General features: G+C 32.3%; 2 protein-coding genes across 3 annotated transcripts in view; both read left to right on the top strand.

The window, feature by feature from the left end:
• LOC108917999 (ubiquitin carboxyl-terminal hydrolase 31) overlaps nucleotides 1-3,179 on the top strand; it is a 61,313-nt gene extending 58,134 nt beyond the window's left edge. For both annotated transcript variants that reach the window (XM_018724834.2, XM_018724835.2), the window contains exon 9: nucleotides 2,376-3,179. In XM_018724834.2, the coding sequence (XP_018580350.1) occupies nucleotides 2,376-2,426 (51 nt within the window). In that variant the 3' untranslated portion in view covers nucleotides 2,427-3,179. The remainder of the gene's footprint in view (nucleotides 1-2,375) is intronic.
• A 366-nt stretch (nucleotides 3,180-3,545) lies between these two features.
• The window catches only part of LOC108917994 (protein tweety), a 71,012-nt gene continuing 48,790 nt past the window's right edge, over nucleotides 3,546-25,767 (top strand). Inside the window, exon 1 of the mRNA XM_023457308.1 lies at nucleotides 3,546-3,614. The gene's annotated coding sequence lies outside the window, so the exon portion shown is untranslated. The remainder of the gene's footprint in view (nucleotides 3,615-25,767) is intronic.

The raw sequence follows: 25,767 nt of genomic DNA on the forward strand, positions 1-25,767 counted from the left end.
TAAAGTGTAAATTTACAAACCTTTCTACAAATTTACACTTTTAATAAAAGTTACTGGCAGTGTGGCAATTTGTTTACTCTTAAAAGTAACTATATTTCTTTTACAAATGAAGCTGCCCCGATTCATAATTTTTTAGTGTAAATTTACAATTATCTTACAAGGCTATTCAATTTTTTTTTGTTATCGAAATGACTGTATTTGCTTTATTTGTGATTGTGATAAAAATTTAAAAACAAACCACAGTAATTGCAGTTACAAAGAATCTGTGACTATGTGAAAATGAATATCAGAAACGTTCTCTCCTGCACCCTACAGAGGGTGTTCATTAAATAGTAGTATCCATTTTAAAAGGTGATAGAAAAAGTAATTTTTAAGCATAAAGATTCGTAGTTCGTTTCATTTTTGAGGTGCAGGATGTTGAAATTAGAAAAAAATGTTACCTTTTCTGAAACGTGTCTGAACATGTTTGATTTAGACTGATGAAACTTGGGCCACTGCTTTATATTTAAGTGAAGTAAAAACTCAGTAAGTCGTCTTAAGAGGGCTCTATAGCAAATAGGCAACCAGCAATACATTTTTATAGATTTTATTACATAGTTTGTTTAAATATGTATTAATGCACAAATAACAGACTTTCCCCCATTTTAACGCAGATTTTCTATAAAATGGACTTAGTTTACAACTCAAATTTCTTTTTGTTGTAAAAAAATTTGTAATTTGCATCGTAAATTACAAATTTCTTTAAAACAAAAAGTTATCTGTACTTTTCATACGACATAATTATGTTATCCGTAGTATTTTTGCCTCCTGATCAGGAATCTTCAATCTAACCTCAAAAAACATAAAAAATAGCAAAAATTCACAAAAAAGTGGTAGGAAAATACAAATTTTTTTTTCTATATTCAAATGTTCATTTATATGGTTAAGACTCCGTTGAACGTGAATCCGCGGTCAGAATTGATGGTTTTTCTTCTAACCTCAAAAAAAAAACGTAATTGACCCGTTTTTTTCAGGTCATATCACGAATTTAAAAAAAAACACATTTGCGTCAAATTTGGTAAACGGGAGTTTTCGAGGTCGCTGATCACGGATTCCAGGTCAATTTTGCAAAATTCAAGATGGCGGATCCAAGATGGCCCAACAAATTTTAAAAAAATAATACATTCGCGCCAAATTTGGTATACGGAGGTTTTCAGGGTCGATGATCACGAGTCCGAAATCACATTTCCAAAATTCGTTTTTAAAAATTTAATCAAGTACCTATGTACTTTATTACCTGAGATTAGGCAGAAACCGTGAATAAATCTTTTACAGAAAGAAGAACAAGATATAACCGAAACAAGAAGGTTATAAAGTAAACAAAAATATTACAAAATGAATTCCCCAATTCTGACCTCGAATTCGTGTTCAGTAAAGTTTGGGACTCGGTCGGATGATCATAACCGTCGCGTCGGCCTTTCGCTACAGCGCATCATACGAAACCCGTAATAACGGCAGTTATTGGTTTTGCATTTGCTTTGTGTATACGTGTTTTAATATTCTAATAATATCGAACGACCTTTCACTGATAAAGTACGAAAATTTATTTATTTTTATTTGTACCCACCTGTTTATTTGTTTACGATGAATGCGCCTATGATTAGCCGACGAAAACCCCGAACTCTAGTGATCAACGACCCCGAAAACCTCCGTATACCAAATTTGGTGCGAATCTGTTATTTTTTGAAAATTTGGTCGGCCATCATGGATCAGTCATCTTGAATTTTGCAAAATTGATCTCGAATTCGTGATCAGCGACCCCGAAAACCCCCATATACCAAATATGTTGCGAATCTGTTATTTTTTGAAAATTTGGTCGGCCATCTTGGATCCGCCATCTTGAATTTTGCAAAATTGACCTCGGATCAGTGATCAGCGATCCCGAAAACCCCCATATATCAAATTTGGCGCGAATGTGTTATTTTTTGAAAGTTCGTGATATCTGACCTTAATTGACCCATTTCTTTTGAGGTTAGAAAAAGAACCATCAATTCTGACTGTGACTGCACACGTTCGGCGAGGTCTCCACCATATGAATGAACATTTGATTTTTTTTATTTTTCCTATCACTTTTTCGTGACTTTGCTATTTTTGATTGGTTTTTTGAGGTTAGAAAGTTCCTGTGATGTGATAGCTCAATTCTGACCCCGATTTGTGATCAGGAGTCAACAATACTACGGATAACATATGTTGCATGAAAAGGACAGACAACTTTTTTTTTGTGTAATTGAAATCAGGTTTGCGAGAAGACCGGCTTCGAATTTGTGACGGTTTTTAGCGGTTTGCTAATTTTGTTTACGATCGGGACACTTTTTTCATTTTGAAATTTGTCGCAGATGTCGCCTCAGCCCACGAGGAAGCTGCACCCCTTACCGCAATCCATGTAAGCGTAAGAAAACTTCTAGTTCTAAGGAGAAAAGAAGCAGATGTATTTATGTAAATATTTATTTAAGCACATGAAGTAGTTTTAATAGAGTTACACCGTTGCCTTGTAGCAATACATACAAGAACTCCTGTTTTATCGATGTAATCTTATGAATTTGGGTTTTTTAAATTATTATTTAATTAAAAGTGTTTTGTTTATAATATTTTATGGATTAGTTGTTTTTGTTTTGAAATATTTTATAGTACCGTGTGCAGATTTTATTTACTATTAAGTAATTCCTTGTTTGTTTATGGACACTCCCCAGAATATTACTAAGCCAATGCGTAGGGTGTAAGTTGAACACTGATGGTGATATTAATAATAATTACGATAATATTTATTCTAAATAGACCGTTTTTTTCTTATATTTGTTTTTTTTTCTGTTTTATATGTTACAGTTTTATTATTAATGTTCAATTAAAAGCGAGCTTGCAAGGGCGATTAGGCTAAAAAAATTGTACGCTGTTCAAAACGGGGAACGTCAACGACGTTCCACTTTAGGTTGTAAAAATTTATATCATGTAACGAGAATTTGCTAGTCTTGCAAAATTTATGGTATGAACGTTTTCTATATGTCTTTATATAAAAAATTATATATCTTTCAATTTGTGTATATCCAGTAGCGTAGTAACATTGTAACATGTAAAACGTGCCTTATATAACTATATTTGAATTTTTGTTTACATCACCAGATCAATAAAGATTGTGTATAAAAGCTGTTTTTTATTTCACTCCCCATTTCAAGAGAAAAACTATTATTTGCTAATATTTAACACTTTTTTTAATTAAACAATGATTATTAAACACAAGCAACAAATAACACCTCAAATTTACTTATCTCTTTTTATAAATTTAGATAAATACGTTGCAAAAAAAATCAAATACGAATGGGTTCATCTCTGTTCGTCTATCATCCTTGGTTTACTACGAATGAGATAACCTCTAGTAGTCTATCATCCTTGATTTACTCCGAGTACCACTAAAAAATAACACAGCTGTATACTTGGTTGCCTAACAACCCCATTTATATGCGCCATCTGTGCATGGCCTTGCCAACCTCGAACAAATTTTCAGTTTCGCTTGTGAATCGGTAGTGAGTGGGTGTATGTTTTTCAACTCCGGATTATTTGGATTATTAACTTCTTTTAAGGTAATTACCAGTGTTTTCTTGCATGTACGTACGACTAACGCCGATAGTCGAATTACTCGACTAGTTTTAATTGGACTTTCATTGATAGCCAGCGCTAAAACGGCGTTTTAATAGCGTATACAAGGTATCCGTAAGACCTCTTACATGAATCATCTGAAACGAGCAGCAAAGACTGAAAAAAAGGGGTTGTTCTACTTTCAGATTTTATTGCATTCACACTCGGAAGCCGTGTTTAAGTAATTAAATGCCGAACCTAGTAAAAACGCCTGTTTTTATAACACAATTAAGTTTGTGAACAAAAACAAAAGAAAAGTTGTTTAGATCCAACGGGATAGCGATAACAGATGATTTTAATGTAATGCATTAAAATTACGCTTGCAATCGATTTTTTTAAGTTATCAGTATTCTATCCACGTTTTGTTATTTTTTTCTGGCCTCGAACCTTGCCAGTTCAATGAAATCAATAAATTGTTGCGTTCTTGTAGCATTACTGGTAAATTCAGGGGCTAATTAAACGATTAACTAGAACGTGTTTCATTGTCAGTATTTTATTTGTTATTTACTAATCACGATATCGAACTACGTGCTTCTGTGGTATATTTAAATATGTATTTTTATGTTATCTTTCAAATTTATAGCCTTTCGATTTTATAATGACATCAAATGAGGCTGGGATGTATAATGGGATCCTTATCTGTTATCTATTTGTTTTAATTTTCGTGCACCAACTTGTGTATGCTTAGGCTCAGTCCAATATTAGTCATAGAGTGGGGAATAGTTTACGGATTATTCATTGGAATTTTTGTGTATCTCACTGGATTTCGATAGAATCAACACTGAACGTAATTTCAACGAAGATGCTGTAAAGTATTTGTTATTTAATCATGTATTTACTGTCTTTTCTATGTTCTGATTTATGTATGCCTATAAAGTTTGTCAAGTCAAATAGGCCGATTTCGTTGATAAAAATTTTCTTAACACGATATAATTACACATCGAGCTATTATATATAAGTTGATTTAGGATCTAAATCAATACCAAACAATATCCTTTGTTTGATCCTGCTTTTAATAGTAGATCAATATTTGCAAACAAAATTAAGCAGACGATAATTTAGGCAGACTACTAACTGACTCAGAGATGCTTTGACAGAGCGAAATATACCGTTTGTACTCGAAGTACAAAAGTTTTCGCACTTAAACAGTACCAAAAGAAACCCAGATGCCAAAAGGGGACATACAAAGGACGTCTTTATTATGTTCTTTTAAAAAAGAGGTTACTAATGCCTTATTTTCAAGTTCCTGCACGATGCTATGCAAATTAGGTGGTATAGAAATTCAATGTTGAAATCCTTAGACTTTAGACCTGTAATATACAGGGTGCAACAATTTGGAAACTGTGTTTTTTTCTGATCTCAGTAAGAGTGAAATTGGGAATTTCTCGGAATTTATAGATGGATAAAAATAAGGTTAGTAGCGTTTTTACAAATGACAATTAATTAGAGATATGCTGAAAAAATTAAAACAAAAAACTAATATTTGAAAATGAATTATTTAATGCTTCACTGTTTCTTAAACCTGATAGAAGCAAAGGTTATTGAAGCAAGCACTTCACTTAAAAAAATATTCATGTGGCAACAAACAAAAAACAAAAAACAAATTTTTAGTAATTAATAAAACAAACATTTTTTTAGCTAGCATTAATTTTTATAACAATTTCTAAGACTAGAATAAACTATTGATATGGGGAAAATAATATGTACACCCCACTTTTTGATAGTTTGGTGGTTTTAATTTTTTATTTATTGTCCTAGGGACATGCAATAAAGTAATTTTTATTTTTTTTTTTCTCCAAAAAGGAAGCATGATACGAAAAGAATTCAAGAGTCAAAAAAGTTGTATTTTTAGTTAATCCGTTTTTTTTCATGGCTCATCGTTAGTGAACCGTGATATATACAGGGTGGCTAAAATTAGAAAAAATTTGCGCCTTTTCGGGGTCATTAAATTAAACCAAACAGATCAAAGATATACAGGATGGGACATTAGTGTGAAAAAGTAAAATAACTCCCTTATTATTCATAATACAAAAAAGTTTATATAAAATTTATACAGAACCAAAAAACCTAACGGAAAAAATTAATTTGAAACACACAGGGCGATGAGTAAAAACGGGACACGCCAAATAATACATTTTTTAAATGGAACTCCCTGTATATTTTTAAACATGGATTTCTGAGAAAATTCTGTATATGGCAATATAAACAGTTTATCATTTTAGTACGGGGTTGCCAAGTTCTGTAGAAAATTCTTCGAAATTTGGAAAAAACATGACCTCGAAGAAGTTGTTTTAACTTTCAACTACTTACACTTGGAGCAAAAATATTTAAATAAGTTTTAGGTAAATGTTAGGCAAAGAGTCCTATATTAGCTAATATCGATATTTTATACAGGGCATTTTTTATAATACGATTATTTTAAGAAAGTTTAAACTTGATTTTCTAAAATTTTTCAAATTGAACACCCTGTATTTTATTGTTCTGTTTTATTCACATATCAGTCCACTTCAAATTGAAGAAAAAAAAGTTTCTACGACCAATAGGTCCGGAGTTAACAATTTTTTTACAACTAAATTTGAAAAAAAAAATTTTTAACTAGAGAATACTTGGTTGGTGTCCCTTCGAAGAAAATGAGCCCAAAAAGAATGTTTTCGTCATAACCCTGACCCCGGAATAGTCATTTGAAAATGGGTCTGTTTTGAAAAAATGGGATAAATAAATGGAATTTTGCAAAAACTATTTGACCGATCGAGCCCATCTTGTGCACATCTCTTAAGGATATAAAAACTCACACTTTGGGAAAGTTTGGTAAGATTTTATTAATTATTTAAAAAGTTATTAACAATTAAAGAAAAAGCACTTTTTTCGTTTAATTTTGCAACAAATTTTTTGTTTATAAAGCAATTTTAACTTATAAGTCTCATTTTAAAGACGGGTTTCTCTAGATCAAATCGTCTATTGAACATTTTCTGCTAAGATTAATACTTTTTTTACAATAACGCGTAAAACGAAAAATGACGAACTTTTGTCCTATTTGTTGATAAAAAAACAATGACGCTATACTTTTTCCATGACCCACGAGATGAGACGCCTGTTGTATTATCATTCCCAAGACTTGCCAACAATAAAATCACGCCTAGTAATTTTCACGATTTCTCGATGATTTTTCACTTTTATTTCTTGGTCTATAGTAGCTGAAATTTACTACAACTTCTTCGAGGTCATGTTTTTTCCAAAATTCGAAGAATTTTCTACATAACTTGGCAACCCCACACTAAAATGATACACTTTATATTGTCATATATAGAATTTTCTCGGAAATCCATGTTTAAAAATATACAGGGTGTTCCATTTAAAAAATGTAATATTTGGCGTGTCCCATTTTTACTCATCACCCTGTATGTATCAAATTAATTTTGTAGTTTAGGTTTCCTGTTTCCGTATAACTTTTATATAAACTTTTTTTTTTGTATTACGAGCGACAAGGGCGTTATTTTACTTTCTCACACTAATGGCCCACCCTGTATGCTGCCGTTCCTGAAATATTGTGAAAAAACTGAAAATAACGATTTTAGAAAATGCCATCTAGCGTCCTTATTTCACAACAGGAAGAGCTGAAATTTGGTACTGGGATATCTCCCAGAAGATGCAAGAAATCCATTTTCGCCGAAGGAAAATTTCTACGGCCACTAGTTTCAGTTATGCAATATTCAATTGTTTTTTTTTTCTTCTGGGCGCCATATTGGATCTTGACAGTAACAGGTATAGGATAAAATTACCAACACATCAATATGTAACACTTCTGTTTTATTTGAAAATATAACCCATAAAATTAAAGAAATTCAATACCTAATTTAGATATTTAAATAAATTTTGGTTTTATAAGCAAATAACTAAAAAAAAAAACGCGCTTTTTGCACTAAAATATTAATAACAAATTAATTAATTAGAGTTGCGAGTCGGAAACACATCAGAGTATATCTACGGACTGTCTTTAAAATGATGACAAAGGTGGTATGCTGTTAGTATTTTCGTCTAAATATTTAATTTTTTTTTACTCTATTGACTGGCCTATTTGGGGCGACCGATCCCTAACCACCGCCGACTATGCCCAGATAAGACCCACGATCTTTATTTCGATTCGATGGATTCCTTCCGACAACATATTAATCATAATTCATAAGTTGAAACCGATACATTCATCACTTTCGACAGAAACTGATAGCTACGGAGGAAACAAATGATAAATATAAGTGGGAAGTTCCGACTGGCGATTACCGCGGCCGCCTTTGTTTTGAACAGGCGAAAATACAGATTAGAGATGCATCATCCAGGAAGTGATGCAGTGGACGTTGAACCGGGTCACCACGGAGACGACGACGGATTCTCGGGTAATCGCGATTGTGAGTGGGCATTGTGTTTACTTAATATTTGATAAAAAATAAATTAAAAAGTGATCTAATGTTCCGCCAATTCATTTGCAATGCCTGCATATCTTTACTAGTCGCTGATTTGGCGGAAAATTCTTGAAATAACAATTAATTCAATTTTATTTGTTTATTGAGAACCGATTTTAAAGATGCTACATGTATTTTTAACAGACCTTAGTCACAAAATTTAAAGGATAAAAAAAAACCTAGCTTTGTATGATGATTTGTCGTTTAACTATCGTCGTTCAAAGCAAAAAAAAATAAATGCAGGAGCGGGGGGTGGTGACGGCTTGATTTGGGGGGTTGAAAGAGGGTCAATAATGTTATTATTGCGATTATCGGAAAAAGTTGACGTCAAAAAACGTATCTCATACAAAAGTTGTAGATCATGCAAAAATCTACAATCTTTGTAGAGGTCATTTTTAAACATAACCTCAAAATTTCGGAAAATTGTTTTTTTGTTTGTCGTTTTTTATTTTTCATTTCCGTAAAAATAATTTAATTTTGACGAAATTTCCTTAAAAGTACACGTTTTTGTATCTCAAATAACCACAAATTTTTTAGATAAAAAAATCAAGAAGCTTCCAAGATATTCATTTTTTCCGGTTCGAAACATTTTTTTCAAACAAAAATTCTACCAAGAGAAATCATCGTACCGGTGTTCATTATTTTCGTTTTAACATAAACTTTTTTGTAAAATAAAAAAGTATATATTTACAATTCAAAAACATGCTCAAAAATGCTTTCTTGTTTCTATAAGGCTAGTTATAAAGTTGTTAGTGCTGTAATAGCAAAGCTCTGTTGACGTTATTTTCATTAATGTTACTGGACCCCTATGCGACTGTTCTTGAAAAAAAAGATTTAAAAAAATTCAGAAAACAACAAAAAATGACTTGCAACAATGAATTTTTCAGTAGGTAATTGTTGACAATTTGTTAAAATTAAAAAAAATTGATAACTGGTTACATAATTTTATTTTACAGTGTTTCATTGTTTGACCCCAAACTTTATTTTGGTACAGTGCTCATATAAGTCGAATTGATTCTTTGACATATCGAAATACAAAAGAAAAAACGATGTTTCTCATTTTTCTCGGAAATGTTGAGATTATGTTAAAAAGTGACTTCTACAAAAGTTGTAGATTTTTGCATGATTTACAACTTTCTTATGAGATACTCTTTTTTTTGACGTCAACTTTCGCCGTCATGTGTCATTCATTTTTTGTTTTTTTTGCATTTTTGAGTATGTTTTTGAATTGTAATTATATCCTTTTTTATTTTCCAAAATAGTATATGTCAAAACGAAAATAATGAGCACCGACAGAACTCTGCACGATGATTTTTCTTGGTAGAATTTTTGTTTGAAAAGTGTTTTGGACCGGGAAAAATATCTCGGACACTTCTTGATTTTTTAATCTAAAAAAATTTGAGGTTATATGAGATACACAAAGGTACATTTTCACGAAATTTCGTCAAAATTAAATTATTTTTGTGGATATAAATAAAAAACGAAAACAAAAAACGATTTTCCGCATTTTTCTCGGAAATTTTGAGGTTATGTTTAAAAGTGACCTATACAAAGGTTATAGATTTTTGCATGATCTGCAACTTTTGTATGATACTTTTTTTTTAAGTCAACTTTCGTCGTTAATCGCAATAATACCACTATTGACCCTTTTTCAACCCCTCAAATCAACCCGCCACCACCCCCGCTCACGCATTTATATACTTTTAAGTTTATTATAAGCCCCTTTACCATTTCCACTTATAAAAGTCCAGGCAACTTTTTTTTTCTCTAAGTGTAACTTGGTTCGACTATTATCACAGAGACTTAGAGTAGAACAATTTGTTCTGGATTATAGAAATTGCAAGTCCTTGGCAACGACTGAGATCCGATCTGCGCCGACAATTACGAAACTCTTTTTAATTTAAAGCAAACTTCGAAACGGCTCTGCAATTCCCTGGTTCCGTCGTCTTGTCCCCTTTTAGTTTCAAATTAAAATTCCGTCTCGATACCCGCCTCATTATTTTCTAAATTACATCGTGGACTTGCGTAACACGGCGCCGGTAAGATTTTAATTGGTTCCCTCGCGGCGCGAAGCAAATATTATTGTTGTCGCGGTGGTACGGACACTACAAATAATACGACATGCATTTTATTGGGCAAACCGACCTTGGTACACTGTATCGGTAACCGGTCGTTCTCGTTTGAAAACAAAGCGGTTGCATGGGAAAAACTGACGCGAACGCTATTGTAACGTGGTGCAATCTTTCACCGAGGTATACAGGGTGGGCGAAGAAAATAATTAAAGTTTTGTTAGATATAAATCACGACTTTACGTCGCAACAATTGGACATGACTACTTTTTGGAAATTTCTTAACGTGCATAGAATTATAGTAAAGGAGGTAAGTATTATATACCAGTCGAGGACGATTTTGCGCCCGAGCGGAGCGAGGACTGGCAATAGAGTCCGAGACTGGTAAATTATACTTAACTGCTGCGTGGTGTATAACATTTTATCTGCTTCCACAGTTCTTTATGGTTCATGAAATAAAGATTAGGTTTTATTTATTGATATTTCTTAAACAATTCATTTTGACATTATTCGAAAGCTTGCAAAGTCGCCTTGGTTGTTTGGATTTTGTCGTTTCTAAGGTGTTTATAATGAAAGCTACATAAAAGTTGCAATTTTGCGGACGAGCATATAGAAATTTCAAAGAATAGTGCCAGAACAAAAATACTGGTGTTTCTGAAATGTCGCTGCTAGCATATTTCATGGAGATGTCAAGAACTTTAAAGTCACCGGCGGGTTTGTGGAGTGAATACTAAATGATTAACTCAGCTATTTTCTTAAAGGAGAACGTGGATATATCAAAATACCCCAAGCTGAGAGCATTTTTGAAACGTAAGAATGACGGCTATACACCTAAAAAGTCAAAGGTTTTTACAAGAGAACAAGTCAACGATTTTCTCGTTCAGGCACCCGATAATACATATTTACTAATGAAGGTAGTGACGGTCTTGGGCATTGCAGGAGCATGCCGTTCTGATGAGTTATGCAAACTTACTTTGGACAATGTCTATTTCAAAAATTTCGGTGACATTATTGTAGTTACAATTCCAAATTCTAAAAATGGTATGTCACGTACGTTTACAATTAATTCTCGTCTGGGTTCTGTTACTCATCTAGAAATTCTCAAGAAATATATCAAGATTAGATTGGAAATTAAAACTGAAATTTCACGTTTTCTGATGCGCTATCAAGCAGATAGATGTTACAAGCAATCAATCAGTCAGCAAGAATACCTTTTCTATGATTCCTAATGAGATTGCACACTTTTTGAAACTAGAACATCCTGAAACATATACAGGCCATTCATTCCGAAGAACATCGGCAACGTTACTGGCTAATACAGGAGTTGATGTATTAGCAATCAAGGGACATGGTGGGTGGAAATCAGCCACAATTGCAGAAGGTTTATGTTGCTGACAGTCAAAAATGAAATAGCCAACAGGATTCATCAAATATTTCTATTTATTTGTTCATAAAATATGCATTTGTAACTCGAAATCGCTTTTTTTCCTAGGGAGGTAAGTTACCTCACTTACCTCCCGTTGTCCATAGCAACTTCCATTTCTACGGTAAAATCCACTTACCTCCTTAAAAATAATATATTAATAGTCTATTTGCTACAGTGGGAGCAGATAAAAATAATAATTAAACCATGTCGGTAATGAATATAAAAATTGTAAATATCTTGTTTTCCATTGCAACCAAGGTTGGCAAATATCATGATATTTATATAAATATCAAATATTGGATATATATCTTGATATATATCCGATATATATCTTGATATATATCCGATATATATCAAGTTTTGATATTTATTTTTTTTAATTAATTAGTTTATGTATAATATATAGTAGCGAAATAAAATTAAGAAACTATTTAGGTAAATATTTTTATTCCAAATATCAAAAACAAGAACGAAAAAGTAAATATAAATTCTGAAACTAATAAAAAATATTTGCGTGAATATTAGGACTATGTAAACTAACCAATTTACACCAGTCAATATAAATTTCATAAATACAAACACACAGCACTTGCTCGAATTAACTAACACTGAACAAATAATGAAATAAAAATATTCATTCAATTTTACTCTGTTGAAAAATTAGGGGAATCACATAAATTAACGCGTTCGTCAACTATTAGCATATGGTTTTGCTGCCATCTGTTTTAGCAATTTTAAACCAGTAGGAATCATTATTTAATTTTTTATAAATATCATGATATGTATCTAGGAATAAATATCATGATAGATGTCAATGATATATATCGGATATATATCATTGATATATATATCATACCAATCTTGATTGCAACGTTAATAAAATCAGTAACAGACTTGATCAATCCCGAGAGACAGTTTTTTTTTCTTTTTTTTTTGCACAAAACCTTTATTAATACCACTTTTACATATTTGATATTTTTGACTTATCCAAAGTGCGACATTAACCTCATATAACTGTTAAGTATTTGATTTTTTTTTATTTGTAACTTTAATTCCGCCACTAAAGTTAGCCAAGGATTCCAAGCCAAGTTATCACCCTGTACGTTGAGATGTAATTTTAGACCAACGATCGACGTAGGAGACCGCTCTCTGGTGCCGCCGGGCACTGGAACATGTAATTTTATTAGAATTAACAGCTTCCGGAAATCTGTGAGCAACACAAGCGCCTTGATTGCCTCGCATAAACTGCCTTAATTGCCGTCGCCGTAAATCGGGCCATTTTTCACTTGAACCCCGACCTTTGTATGGTGTTGTGGCGTTACATAACGCGTTACGCTGATGACATTAGCAGAAGTCCCGGGACCGCGTAACTTTCAGTTAATTAAAAAAGTCAACGGACGGGCTCGCGGTCGCGCGACTGGTGTTTGAACTTCCAATTTAGGTAGAGCCCGGAGATAATCCGTTTATCCCAATTAAAAGATGGGGGTTATTGTCACCGAGTTTACTTCTATAACCACTTGTGTTGATTTGTAAATATTATAGAGATAATATGTCAACAGTGTTATACTTTTTTCCTGTATACCAGTGGCGGCCACTAGGTGGGCAAGAAAGAAAAAAAAAGCGCCACAGGGAAAAATTTTTAAATTTTCAAGGTCAAACGACTAAATGCATGAAATTTTTAATTGCGTTTACAATATTATAGAAAAACTGATGTTCACGAGCAGGATTTTCATTCAGGTTTTATAAAAAAAATAATACACAATTAATTGGATATTTTGTTAATCCGCTCTCAAATAATGGGAATAAATTTCCACGTAATTTTTTAGTCTTCACCAATACTACTATATACCGTAAATTAAATAATTATATTATTAATAATAATATCAGAACTTTAAAAATTGTATTTACAGTAAAATAAAGTAGGTAACAGAAAAAAAAACAAAGTGATATACAGGGTGATTCAGTCATAATGTCATTAATTTTAAGAACAGATAGAGAGAAATGAGTATAATACGATGGCGTGATTAAAAAAAAATAAATGCATATTTAAGCTGAAAAAATTTTTTTTCAAATCATTATTTAACCCCCTTTTCAGGCTGTTACTGACCGGCTGACGTCAGCCGGCTACGATATGAACAAAGCGACCTAGATGCAATGTTGCCATATTTATATATTTTCGCACATATAAAGACAATAAATAAACGGTTTGCTCACGTCAGCCAATAATAATTTAAAATGCTATAAATTATTTTTTTATAATTATGCAATCAACATATTAAATTGTTATTGTTGCCCAGCAAGAACCTCGAGGAGGTCTGAGCATGACTTGCCAAAAATCATTTTTTATTAACATCATAGTGATAATTTTTTAATTTGCTGTAAGCCTTCTACTAAAAATTGAAAGTAACGCGGCCCATTCAGATGTTCAGGTAGAAAATGCGGCCCAATTAAACGATCGCCATATACTCCTGCCCATACATTGACACCGAATCTCCTCTGAAAGCTAAACCGACGAGTAGTGTGCGGGTTTTCATCTGACCAAATGTGACTATTATGGCTGCAAAGAAATTAGCTCTGTTTCACTTTAAATAAAATTTAATATTGAAGTTACAAAACCCCAAGAGTTCAAATAATTTAAATTTCATTTCATAACCATTTCAATTTCATTACAGAAATAATGACATAAAAAACCAACACTCACTAGATAAATTATAAAGAGAGGGTGAAATGTATGTAGTATTTAAATATTGACTGTAAGTAATAGAAGATAAAAATACAATCGGACGGAGACAAATAAACAACTCGGTACGTGTTTCCGACCTAGGCTAACCTGTGTCGAGGTCAATAACCTTCTAATTTGCACGTGCACTTTAGTCTAGGAGCCAGACAGGGTTCCGTTGCCAACCAGAGTGCCACGGCTGCAAACAACTTATTCTAAAGTATTTTGACCTCCTGAATCCAAAAAACTTGGTCGCAAAGCCTGAAAGTGGTCAGTTTAATTGTTATCAACAAATTAAATGTTTAAATGGCTGTAAAAAGTTTATTTTTATAGCTAGTACACGGAACCTGATCTGGCTCCTAGACTAATACGAACTGTAGTAGGATCGTATTCCATGCAAAGTAGAGCAAAAAGTTGTCGGTCTTTTATCAAAGGAAAATCGTGTCATCAAATTGAATGTAATGAATAGGGATGATTGTTTTCGAATGTACGGTTATTACAATTTATCATTTTTAATATTATTAACGTTTTCACGTTTTATAATTTATTATGTTAAATAATACACAGTTTTAGTATTTCAATTTATTATTCAATATGCAGTTGCGTATAACCAAAGTTTACATAATAAATGTAAACTTTAGTGTAAATCTAAACTTTGGTGTAACCTAGGTAGGCACTTATTGTTTTTGAGAAAGCAATACTTATGTTTTTTACCTGTTTAAAATGCCAGCACGAGTAAAACAGCATTCATCCGTCCAGAGCACTTTGTTAATAAAGTTCTGCTGCACTTAGGAACCAATTGCAAAATTCAAGACGATTGGGGAAATCAGCTGCTTCTAAAGCTTGAACTTTTTGAAAATGTGTTATGTTAACTCCTTTGCGGGAAAAATGCGGGAGATATGGAGGGTGGTAGATTTGAATAAACGCTTTAAATTGTTAGGTAATGGTTTTGTAACCGTGTGTAGTGTATTTTGTATATTCGGGTATTTAGTGTGCCGACTTTTTTTATTTGATAAAATACAGTGTGCCTACAAACCTCTGCTTTATTTATTTTCTTTTAACGAAAGTTGACTTCGAGAAGTCAGGTTTGTTAAAACATTTTGCACTAAGTTAATACAATTATTAAAATTAGTTATAATAAAATGCAGCATGATCCTTTATTTACTTGCATTTTATTGGTTTCGTACGTATACTAAAGCGGATTAATTAAATGTGAACCACAGATTCTGGTGTGAACTTGGCAACGCTGTTCGCTTCAGCTAACGATTTGTTCGTGACATTACGTTACAAAATTTTCCGAGCATCCGGGCATCTGGCAGGGCCGCCTTCGTAGCGGGAGTTATAGGTTGATCCGAATACGTGATTAAAATTAATGACATTATGATTGAACCACCCTGTATTTACCTAATAATTAACAAAATTGTTTCTATGGTTTATGAATATTAAAAAATATGAAAAAATATAAAAACAAATTTTCATAAGGTAGCCTGCCCACTTATCTATTTATATATAAAACAACGAACGCCTCCAGCTTTTCGTTTGCCTCCACTTTTAACGAAATATTGTAAAAACATAGTGAATGTTTTTATAAAACAGGTTTATTTGTCCGTCTTTAAATTTGCAAATTTACTTATAGACAAGGCAAAAACCTCGCATTCGTGAGAGAAATTTTCCGACTCGATTATTTTGCATATTCAGATTCGTGAGATGTTCCTTAACACGAATCAAGATGATGCCCGCCGGAAATCTGGTGCCCATTTGTTTAAACAAACTTTTTTTTAAACAAATTAAATTGTAAAAATTGTTTTTTTCACTCCGGAATTTTTTTTAGTTTTTTTGGTACATTATAAACAATTTAAGTTGCTAAAAATGCGAAAATGACGATTTTCAACGACCCATTTTCGGGTTAAAAATTGTTATTTTTGATGTTGCCAGGTACCTAAGTTAAAGTTTAAAAATCCCCCTACAAGATGCTGAAGAGTTTTTGGGGCTCTCATTTTTTTAAAGCCTTGTTTTTTAATTATGAATAATGCGCTATGAGCCGCGCGCGCGTCTCTAATACGTAAATTTATTACCAAAGATCCATTACCCAAAGACTTAGTTAAACAATGTAAATGTACAAAAAATTGTAAGAATAAAGCTTGTTCTTGTAGGAAAAACTATGTAATTTGTTTACCTTTATGTGGTTGTAACAGAACAGTGTGAGAATTCTTATGATTGAATAAATGTGTGATAATAATAATATGCAGTATTAAATAAATGTTCTTTAGTAAAAATCAAATGTATTTGATACTATTGTCCTTTTATTTTTTTTCTGCACTCTATTCGTACAATTTTGAATTAATTAAATAGAATTATTATGAATTATGAAATTTAAATAATCAATTTATACATTATTTTATGAGTAGTAATAGTATTTAGAATGCTAAATTCAAAGAACAAGCTGAAGCCGCTAGACGAAATAGCGAATCCGCATATGAGAGGCGTGGGCGCGGTTCATAGCGCTTTATTAACAATTAAAAAACAAGGGGTTAGAATAATGCCAGTCCCAAAAACTCTTCTGCATCTTGTAGGAGGATGTTTAAACTTTAATTTAGGTACTTGGCGACATCAGAAATAACAATTTTTAACCCGGAAATAGGCTGTTAACAATCGTCATTTTTGCATTTTTAGTAACTTAAATTATTTATAACTTTAAAACTATCAATTGTAGAGGCATAGTGCATAGGAACTTTTTTTTATATAATTTGCCAAAAAACCTAAAAAAAATTCCGGAGTGAAAAAAACAAATTTTACAATTTGTTTAAGAAAAGTTTGTTTAAACAAATGGGCACCAGATTTCCGGCCGGCATCATCTTCATGTTAAGGAACATCTCATGAATTTGAATATGCAAAAAAATCGAGTCGGAAAATTTCTCCCACGAATGCGAAGTTTTCGCCTTGTCTATTACAATGTCTTCATAAAATTGAGGATCGGCATTAATTGTAAGACTTTGCAATAGCTTTTTTTCTATCATCATCTCTGATAAGCTGTTTAAGCGCTTTTGTGTCATCGCGTTTCTAACAATAAGTCTTAATGCGCTTAAGACATAAAAAATGTATTTCTACCGAGACACAGCAGGAGCAGGAATTGTTAAAACTGGACAAAACAATTTGTATGTTTCCGAAAACACCATTTTAAATTCCTTATATAATATTTCTATCGTTTTTTGAACTTCTGAATTATGAAATTGTTCGTCTCTGTATAAAATATTGAGTTCGATTTTCTACCTATCTATTTCAAAAACATTTGGATACATTTGTAATAAACATTCAACCGATTTTTCGGGAAATTTGTTTGCATATTCGAGAAATTTTGAGGAATCTATTAAAGCAAGAAAAAATTAAATCATGTAAATTCCCAAAACGAGTAGGTACTTAATTAAGGGGAAATATATTTCGAAAATATTTCTAATTCGTCGCAACTTTTGCCCCGTCCACTTGGTAGTCCAGTAATATTTTTCGCATAATTAAAAATATATTTAAATTTTTCTTCGATTCTTAATTCAGACATTTTTTTATTGAGTAATTTTAATTTGTTTAAAGCAGTAGTTTATGTCATTGCGTCTTTAAAAAGGTGTTTAAGAGATAAAACAATATTGCGAGATAGTTTCATTATTAGCTACATATGTAGGTATTTGATAATATAATAAATATATATTAAATTACGTTAAATTTAGTCTTACATTGTTTTGTTGTAAGGAAGTTGTTTTTTATTTACTTTAAATTAATACCTGCCTTGTCCTGATCCTTAAAGCCTGTGTACTATACTTCACACTGACATCAGATACTACCCGCGTACTATACGACGCGTACAGTAACCGTGAACTGAAGCTACAAGATAAATACAAGCAGCTATTTTATTTTTATCGAAATTCGAATTTTGGTATTCATTGTATAACATTTAAAAAATCTAAAGTAGTTTTCATTTTTTTGGGCATTTTGCCATAATAAATAAAATTATATAGTAAAAGTATAAAAAATATAGTAAATAAACCTCTGCTCTATACATTTTTTCTAATTATATATAAATTAACGTTGCAAAATGCTGTAAACTGAATTAAAAAGTTGTTTCTACGAGTGTTTCTAATAAAAATAATACTGATACTTTAAGGCGTTGTTAATTTTGTTCGAAATTTTGTACGTACGTTCATACAGCGCGTGTTTCGACATTTTGGGACTTGTCAGCAGTACGGTGGAACTTCCTACGCACAATTTCAGATATCATAATATTTTTCTTCTCCCATAACACCGAATCAATCAACACGTTGACGCTCGAAAATGTCGGTAAACGCTGTTGCTGCGGTCTGGACCATTTGTTTCTTTTCCCGAGCAATTTGTGTGCCGCTATCTGGAGAGTTATTGCCATAATTAGTTTAAATGTCTTAAATGCATTTATCTTCGTTGAACCGTGCTAGGAACAATTACATCAATTAACAAAGCGCCAAACCCATTCATTTCTCAGTTATTATGGCTGTAGAGTGTTAAGTTATTGGATGATTGGAATAGTTGCGAAACGGTTAAGCCTAAGGGATGTATAAAGTCGTTAGGAATACGGTGAAATACACATTTGGCTGTCTAAACCTGGAAATAATCGAAATCGTTCGAAAATCTATCGAAATACGTCGAAAACTTCGAGATTCTTTAAAAATCTACAAGTACCTCCAAAATTTCAAAATGTTTAAAAATATTGTGAAAACAAAGAAATTTCGCATCTTTCGAATTCCCACTGAGAAGTTTGGTGCAATACAGCAACAGGTTTGGGAAGCCGTTCCTTTGTGGATTGTGAGTCCGTTTTGGAATACGAGTTTGAAGTGTCTAGGACTTCGTAATTTTCGCCATTTTTCAAAAATATGATGAGAATTTTGGCGCTATTGGTGGCTTCAGTGCAATGATAGACATACGTCGTCGTCATTGTCGGGTAAAATAGGAAACAGCGGCTTAGCGGGAAGTTTTGGAAAAGTATGTTGAAATTTTTGGGCGTCTTCCTATGCGATTGGAGGGGTGTAGCGATGTGTCGCATGCACGTCAGTATCGTCTGGTATGTCCAAGGCGTTTGGCGTCTGCAGGTAAAAAATTTGGAATTTTGGAAACATGGGCGAAAATAAGTTTTCCAGCTTAGCGTGTTCCAATCGGCGTAGTAGGCGTATGCGATGATTTGTCTATGCATTCCTATTGTTTTGGCGGGAACTACGCCTTGTGGAGATCTTTTTGAAACATTGATGAAAATTTTGGAAACATGAGTGAATTTCGAACTGGATAAGACTAGGCGGTATCTGTTTTGGTTTGGGTGAATCGTATATCCACGGAGATTTTTGGCTTTCAAATATCACTAGAAATGAAAATTTTTCTATGCGCATAAAAAAAACATGGCCTTAACTTTTGGCAGCACAATATGTTAAAAAAATTCGAAAAATGTCATATTTATCTTCCTATTTAATTATGTATCTTTTCACGAGTTGATTTTAAGCGAAAATAGAAGAGGAAAAAAATTTTTGTTATTAAATTTTTTACAAATCGAGTGAATCATGATTATTATTGTAAAAATCGAAAAAACCACATAAATGGGGTTAAAAATTATTACTTTTTAGGGATTTTTTTTTGGGGTCTTTAAATTGGGTACAGGACCTTCATATTTAGCTCAAGAAAACTTCATGTTATGTAGAATCATCACAGCAAATTTCATCAAAATCGGTATGATAGATTTTGCATAATAATTTTGCAATCCAAATTTAAAAAAAATTGCAAATTTTCATAATTTTGCACAGCAAAAACCAAGGCCCTTAGATACTTGAAAATTTAATCACATATAAAAGGGATCTCAAGCTTTCAAACGCTTTTTGAAAAATTCGATTCCGTCAATTATAATAGGAGAGCTCTGGCGCTTGTTTAAATAAACAATTTGTGTACATTTTTTAAATCCTGATATAATAAGAATGAATAAAATATTGATTTTTTATAATTAATTTATTAATTTAATCATCATTTCTTTTGTGATTAAAGTATAATTCAAATATTATTTATTGTTTAAAATATAAACAAATGAGAAATTAACTCATTATATTACTAATTTTCGAAATATTTTGAAAATAATTGTTGTTTAAACAATTTAAGAATATTTAAATAAATTTGTTTTTGATCTTTGATAAGCAGTTTAGGGTTTCTGATTTCTCGGCCTACTTTTTTTCTCTTGACTCGAGCATTCTCGACTAGGAATTCCCGGGAATTCTCGAATTCTCGAGAAATTTCTAAAACTTAAAAAAGTCATAATTTTGGTATTGCAATGCGAAATATAAACATGCTATTATACTTAACAATCATCATTAACATTTATTATTTATTCAGTATTATTATTAATTACTTATATGTTTCTACTTCTACTAATAAAACTAAATTAATCTTTGAGTATCTTTTTCTTAAAAACCTTTAACTTGTTTTTTTATTAAACACCCATTATACTTATGTTTATTTCAATGTTTTTGAATCGTAGCTTTCTTCCAATAATTGTTAATAATAATAATTAATCATGCAGTCTTTTAATTAAACAAATAGTAAATAAGGAATTTAACCGAAGAAGTCTTAAAAAAAACAAGCTTTAATTTCTGCTTCCCCTCCGCCACCACCCGTACGATTTTCTTGAATTTCTGGCTTGCATAACTTTTACCACGTTTTAAAGTAGGTTGTCAATGAAAAAAATATTGCAAACTTAGACCTGGTAAGTACTCGGAATATCAAAGGTATTTTTCGAAAAATTAGGCGGGATGTCCCAGTACATTTAGTGTAAATGACGGTTAACTTTGATCGGCTGTAACTACGTAACTAATTGACAAATTGATCTGTTTTTTTTAGAAGCGTCTTTCCAATAACTTTTAAAACCTGCTTTAAAAAATTTGATTTTATTGAATATTCACAAAGTTATTCTAATTATTTATAAGTACAAAAATTCGACCAATGTTTAAACAAGCGCCAGAACTCTCCTAATTGAGGGATACGAATTTTTCAAAAAGAGTTTGAAAGCTTGAAAGCCCTTCTATATGTGATTAAATTTTCATATCTAAGGGCCTTGGGTTTTGCTGTGCAAAATTTTGAAAATTTGCATTTTTTTTTCAAAATCGATTTCAAAATTATTATGCAAAATCTATCTAACCGATTTTGATGAAATTCGGTGTGATGATTCTACATAACATGAAGTTTTTTTGAGCCAAGGATGAAGGTCCTATACCCAACTTAAAGACCTCAAAAAAATCCCTAAAAAGTATTTTTTTTAAACCCCATTTTTGGCGAATTTTTCGATTTTTACAATAATAAAATCGTGATTCATTCGATTTGTAACTAGTCATATTTTGTAAAAAAATTTATTACAAACATTTTTTCCTTTTCCGTTTTCGCCTAAAAGCAACTCTTGAAAAGATACATAATAAAATAGGAAGAAAAATATGACATTTTTCGAATTTTCTAAATATATTGCGCCGCCAAAAGTTAAGCTCACGTTCTTTTTTATGCTCATAGAAAAATTTTCATTTCTAGTGATATTTGAAAACCAAAAAGGCAAAAATCTCCGTGGATAAACGATTCACCCAAATATAGACATTTTGAAACAGATACCGTCTGGACTAGATGAGATAAATAGTCGTTGAATGTCATTTGTGGCAAATATTTATACCAGTTAAACGTCACTATCATAAAAAATATTCCCACGTCACGATACGCGATAACCAGATAACAATAAAGGTAACTTAGAAGTGCTAAAAGCCAACACAGATGCCATTGGAGGTCGTCGACGACACAAACAACGAAAAGGAATCACGAAAAACGTATCAAAATACCCTCTCGACTTAATAAAAACAACATACATAGGACTCCGATTTAAAATGGGACCAAAGGAGGCACGAGAACATTCCCGAGGACGCATTTTCGAACATAAATCGTCTCCGTGTCCTTCTCAAGGAATTCCTCGTCCGGGGGGAATCATCACAATTATTCCCGGGGAATCGCCGGAATGCGAAAAGGCAGACAAGGCGGTGATTGCACACGGTGTCGAGTGGCGAAGAGATCCTGAAATAGAATCCTGTTATTCCGTATATCGCGGTTAGGTGTTGTTTTTTTTTCTACTCTTCTTTTCGTCAGAATGAACGTTCTTGAAGCGGGGCAGGCGGTAACCACATTCCGGGTTGATTAACTTGAAGGAAACAACGCGAGAAAGGTAAAATTACCTAAAGACGGTTGGAATACAAGTTTAAATCAAGGAAATTGGTAACACTTAAAAATACATATTCATTTAAAATACTTATAGTCCTGGAAAGTTAGACATAAAAAGACGGAATAAGCGAACTTTTTTACGATTTTTTTTATAGAAAAGTGTAGGTTTTGAGGTCAGAAAACTTATTTTACACATGCAACCACCAGCCAACATACAGCGTTTTGAGATATAGATGTACAGTGTGATCATTTTTCATAGCCTACATTAAAATTGTGAAAAATACCTCATTATTAATTATTTATTTACGAAATTTGGCATAAAACCGTTTTAGGGGATGCTGAATCCAGTGCCGTAGTTAGATTTGAAATAAAAAAGTCGCTAAACAGTTTTTGTAAAATTTGACAGTGAAAAAAAATTCGAAGTAGGCCTTGAACATAGAAAACAAGTTTTAATAATTTACGTCAGAATAGTTTTTACTGCTCTTACAACTTTTAGAAAAAAAAAGGCCTGTTCCCATTTAAAATGGGTCACACCGTATATATTACGATTATTCGCGTTTTTTTGAACAAAATCTGACAATATGTCAATGAAGATGCATTTTTTTGAAAAGAAAATTCAAATTAAAGTTCGAAATTAAATTTTATTCAAAATAGCTCAAATAAAAATTTCGTTTTTCCCAGTGGTTTTCCCTCGGATTTTCCCGTACATTTTTTAAATGAAGTACAGATTATTTGAAAATTAATGTTGTGGAGCCAAAATAATGGTCAATCCATTTTTAAACGCTGTTTAATATTTTCCAGAAAAAAAAATTTCAAAGAAATCAGTTTGAAATTTTTTTGCGATAAAGTCCATACAAAATTGTTAAAAATAAATAAAAATCGTTTTTTAATTATAAATAAATAAAAAAATATATATTAATATATTTTTTTTATTATACTTTTGCAGCTCCAGAAAATTCCTATCCTGTTGTCATCAAATTTAAATTTTCAATTTCATTATGTTACAAATTTTTATTTTTTATTATTCAAAGTAAAAAAAAATCTAAGAAAACAGTTTTTCTGGAAAATATTAATAAGCGAATAATTAATTCGTAATATACAGGGTGATTCACTATATTTTGACCCTCCCTTTAACTTTTTTGTTTTAAGGTTTATAAAAAAATGTGAATTATGAAAGTTGCACGATTTTTTATGATTTTTTCAAAAATGATAGTAGAATAACAAATGAAGTCCAAACAAAATGGCCGCGGATGTTAACTTTGTTAATTTAAATGGAACACCCTGTATATTTTTACTTATTTGGATAGGACGTTCTCTGTTGAGCATAGTCATATCGGACATTGATACGGTCCAAAATGCGTATAGGTAATTTAACAAAATCTCACTAATTAGGCTGTCAGAGGCCTAATTACTCATGGACAATGTTATATAGTAGGTCGTGACAGTGATAGGTAATAATGTCACGACAACATTGTTATTGATTGACGGTTTGTATTATTATTTATATTATTACATTATTTATTATACAGAAATAGAAAATTGAAATATTATTTAGAATGAAAATAGAGTATGAAGAAGAATTTTACTCTATTTTAATTCCTATAATATTTCAATGTCAGATCTGTCAAAATATATTACAACTACTTAAATCTGTAAGTCCTTACTTAAGTAGAAAAAAGGCAGAAATGCCTGAAAGAGAGAAAGATATCTTATTTTCTTAATAGAAAAGCGTCTTCTCTATTTTTTAAAAAGTTCGCTCATTTGTTCCTTATTTTCCTGGACTATTATAACACGTATGTATGTTTAGTAGTGTCTTTGTACTTTATAATACATTTTAAAATGTAACAGTACAAAGTAAAAAGGATCAATACGTCGTAAAACAGAAAATATGTATACGTTCTGCATAATGTGTAGCGTATGTTCGGTTCATTTACATCTTTTGTGTATAAAAACCATTGCAATCACTGCATTGCATATAAAAGACGTTATTTTGCCGTCGTTGCGAATTGTTTAAAAATTCGAAAGTATAGTAAAAAAATAAATTGGTTCAGGATCAGTCAATTCGAAAGGTAGGTGATTTTCGATTCGTCCTAAAGTTACAAAGCAGAAAGGTTTAAATTTCTAGAATAAAATATATTCAAGTAACTTTGCCGTTTAGAATTAAGCAAGTCCATGTAAATTCCCACAATGTTTATCAGCTTGCTTCTGCGACCAACATCCAGATGTAAATCCACCAGACGCCCACATGAGAGTAACTTGGAGGCCCTATTTATATTAATTAACTGTATATGCCGGGTGTAATCATCCGCTAAAAGCCCCGCATTCCCGTTACTCCTTGGCGGATATTTCGGCTGTCTCCGGGCGAACTCTGGACGCAGAATGGGCCCCCTTTGTCGCGTGCACACAGCCGAGAACCCAGGATGGCGTGTGTTGTGTGTATGCCCTGCGAAGCGTCGGCCGATCGATGCGGCGCAGCCACGCCCTTTGCCGGGTCGCCGCGACGCTGTTGCTGCAGAAACGCACCCGTAACTGCGTAAACATTAGGATGGATAAAAAAAGTGGAATGTGGATGAGATCTTCCCTGTGGATACAATGGGGTGAAATCAACACGCTCCGAGGACGTACTAGAATTTATTAGTCGTTTAAGGGGTTGGGTGGAAGAGTGCGAGGTTAATGTCCTTTTTTAAGGAAGAACTGGGTTAAGTAGTCATTGAAGCGTTGGTACACCCTTTTTTGTTTGAATATAGGGGTAGTTCGCTAAAAATATAATTGTTTATTGTAAAAAATACACGTATAATGAATATTTAAAAATTGCTATAGAACTCTCACCAAGAACTGGATAATTAACACTCTATGAGTCGACGTTCGAACGCCTTCCTCGTAGACTCCGTGAGATTGGCTTTTATCTTTGGAACCATGTGGTCGTGGTGGCTTTGACACTTTTTTTGTGGTTTCGAGGCGACTTAACCTGAAAATTGGAAAGTGTAGCGAAAATTTGTAAATGTGTGCACTTTCCTGTTGTGTCGCAGACTCCCTGAGTAGGTTTTGGTGGCTCGAAACAGGTCTCTGATGGCGGTAGAGACGTTTTTTTCGTAGTGGTTAGAAAATTGAAAAGTGTAGTAAAAAAAATTGCATTTCGTTCAGGTTCAGCCAATTCGAAAGGTAGGTGATATTCGATTCGTTCGAATG

The sequence above is a fragment of the Anoplophora glabripennis genome, unplaced genomic scaffold, assembly GCF_000390285.2.
Source record: "Anoplophora glabripennis isolate ALB-LARVAE unplaced genomic scaffold, Agla_2.0 scaffold90, whole genome shotgun sequence".
Taxonomy (NCBI): domain Eukaryota; kingdom Metazoa; phylum Arthropoda; class Insecta; order Coleoptera; family Cerambycidae; genus Anoplophora; species Anoplophora glabripennis.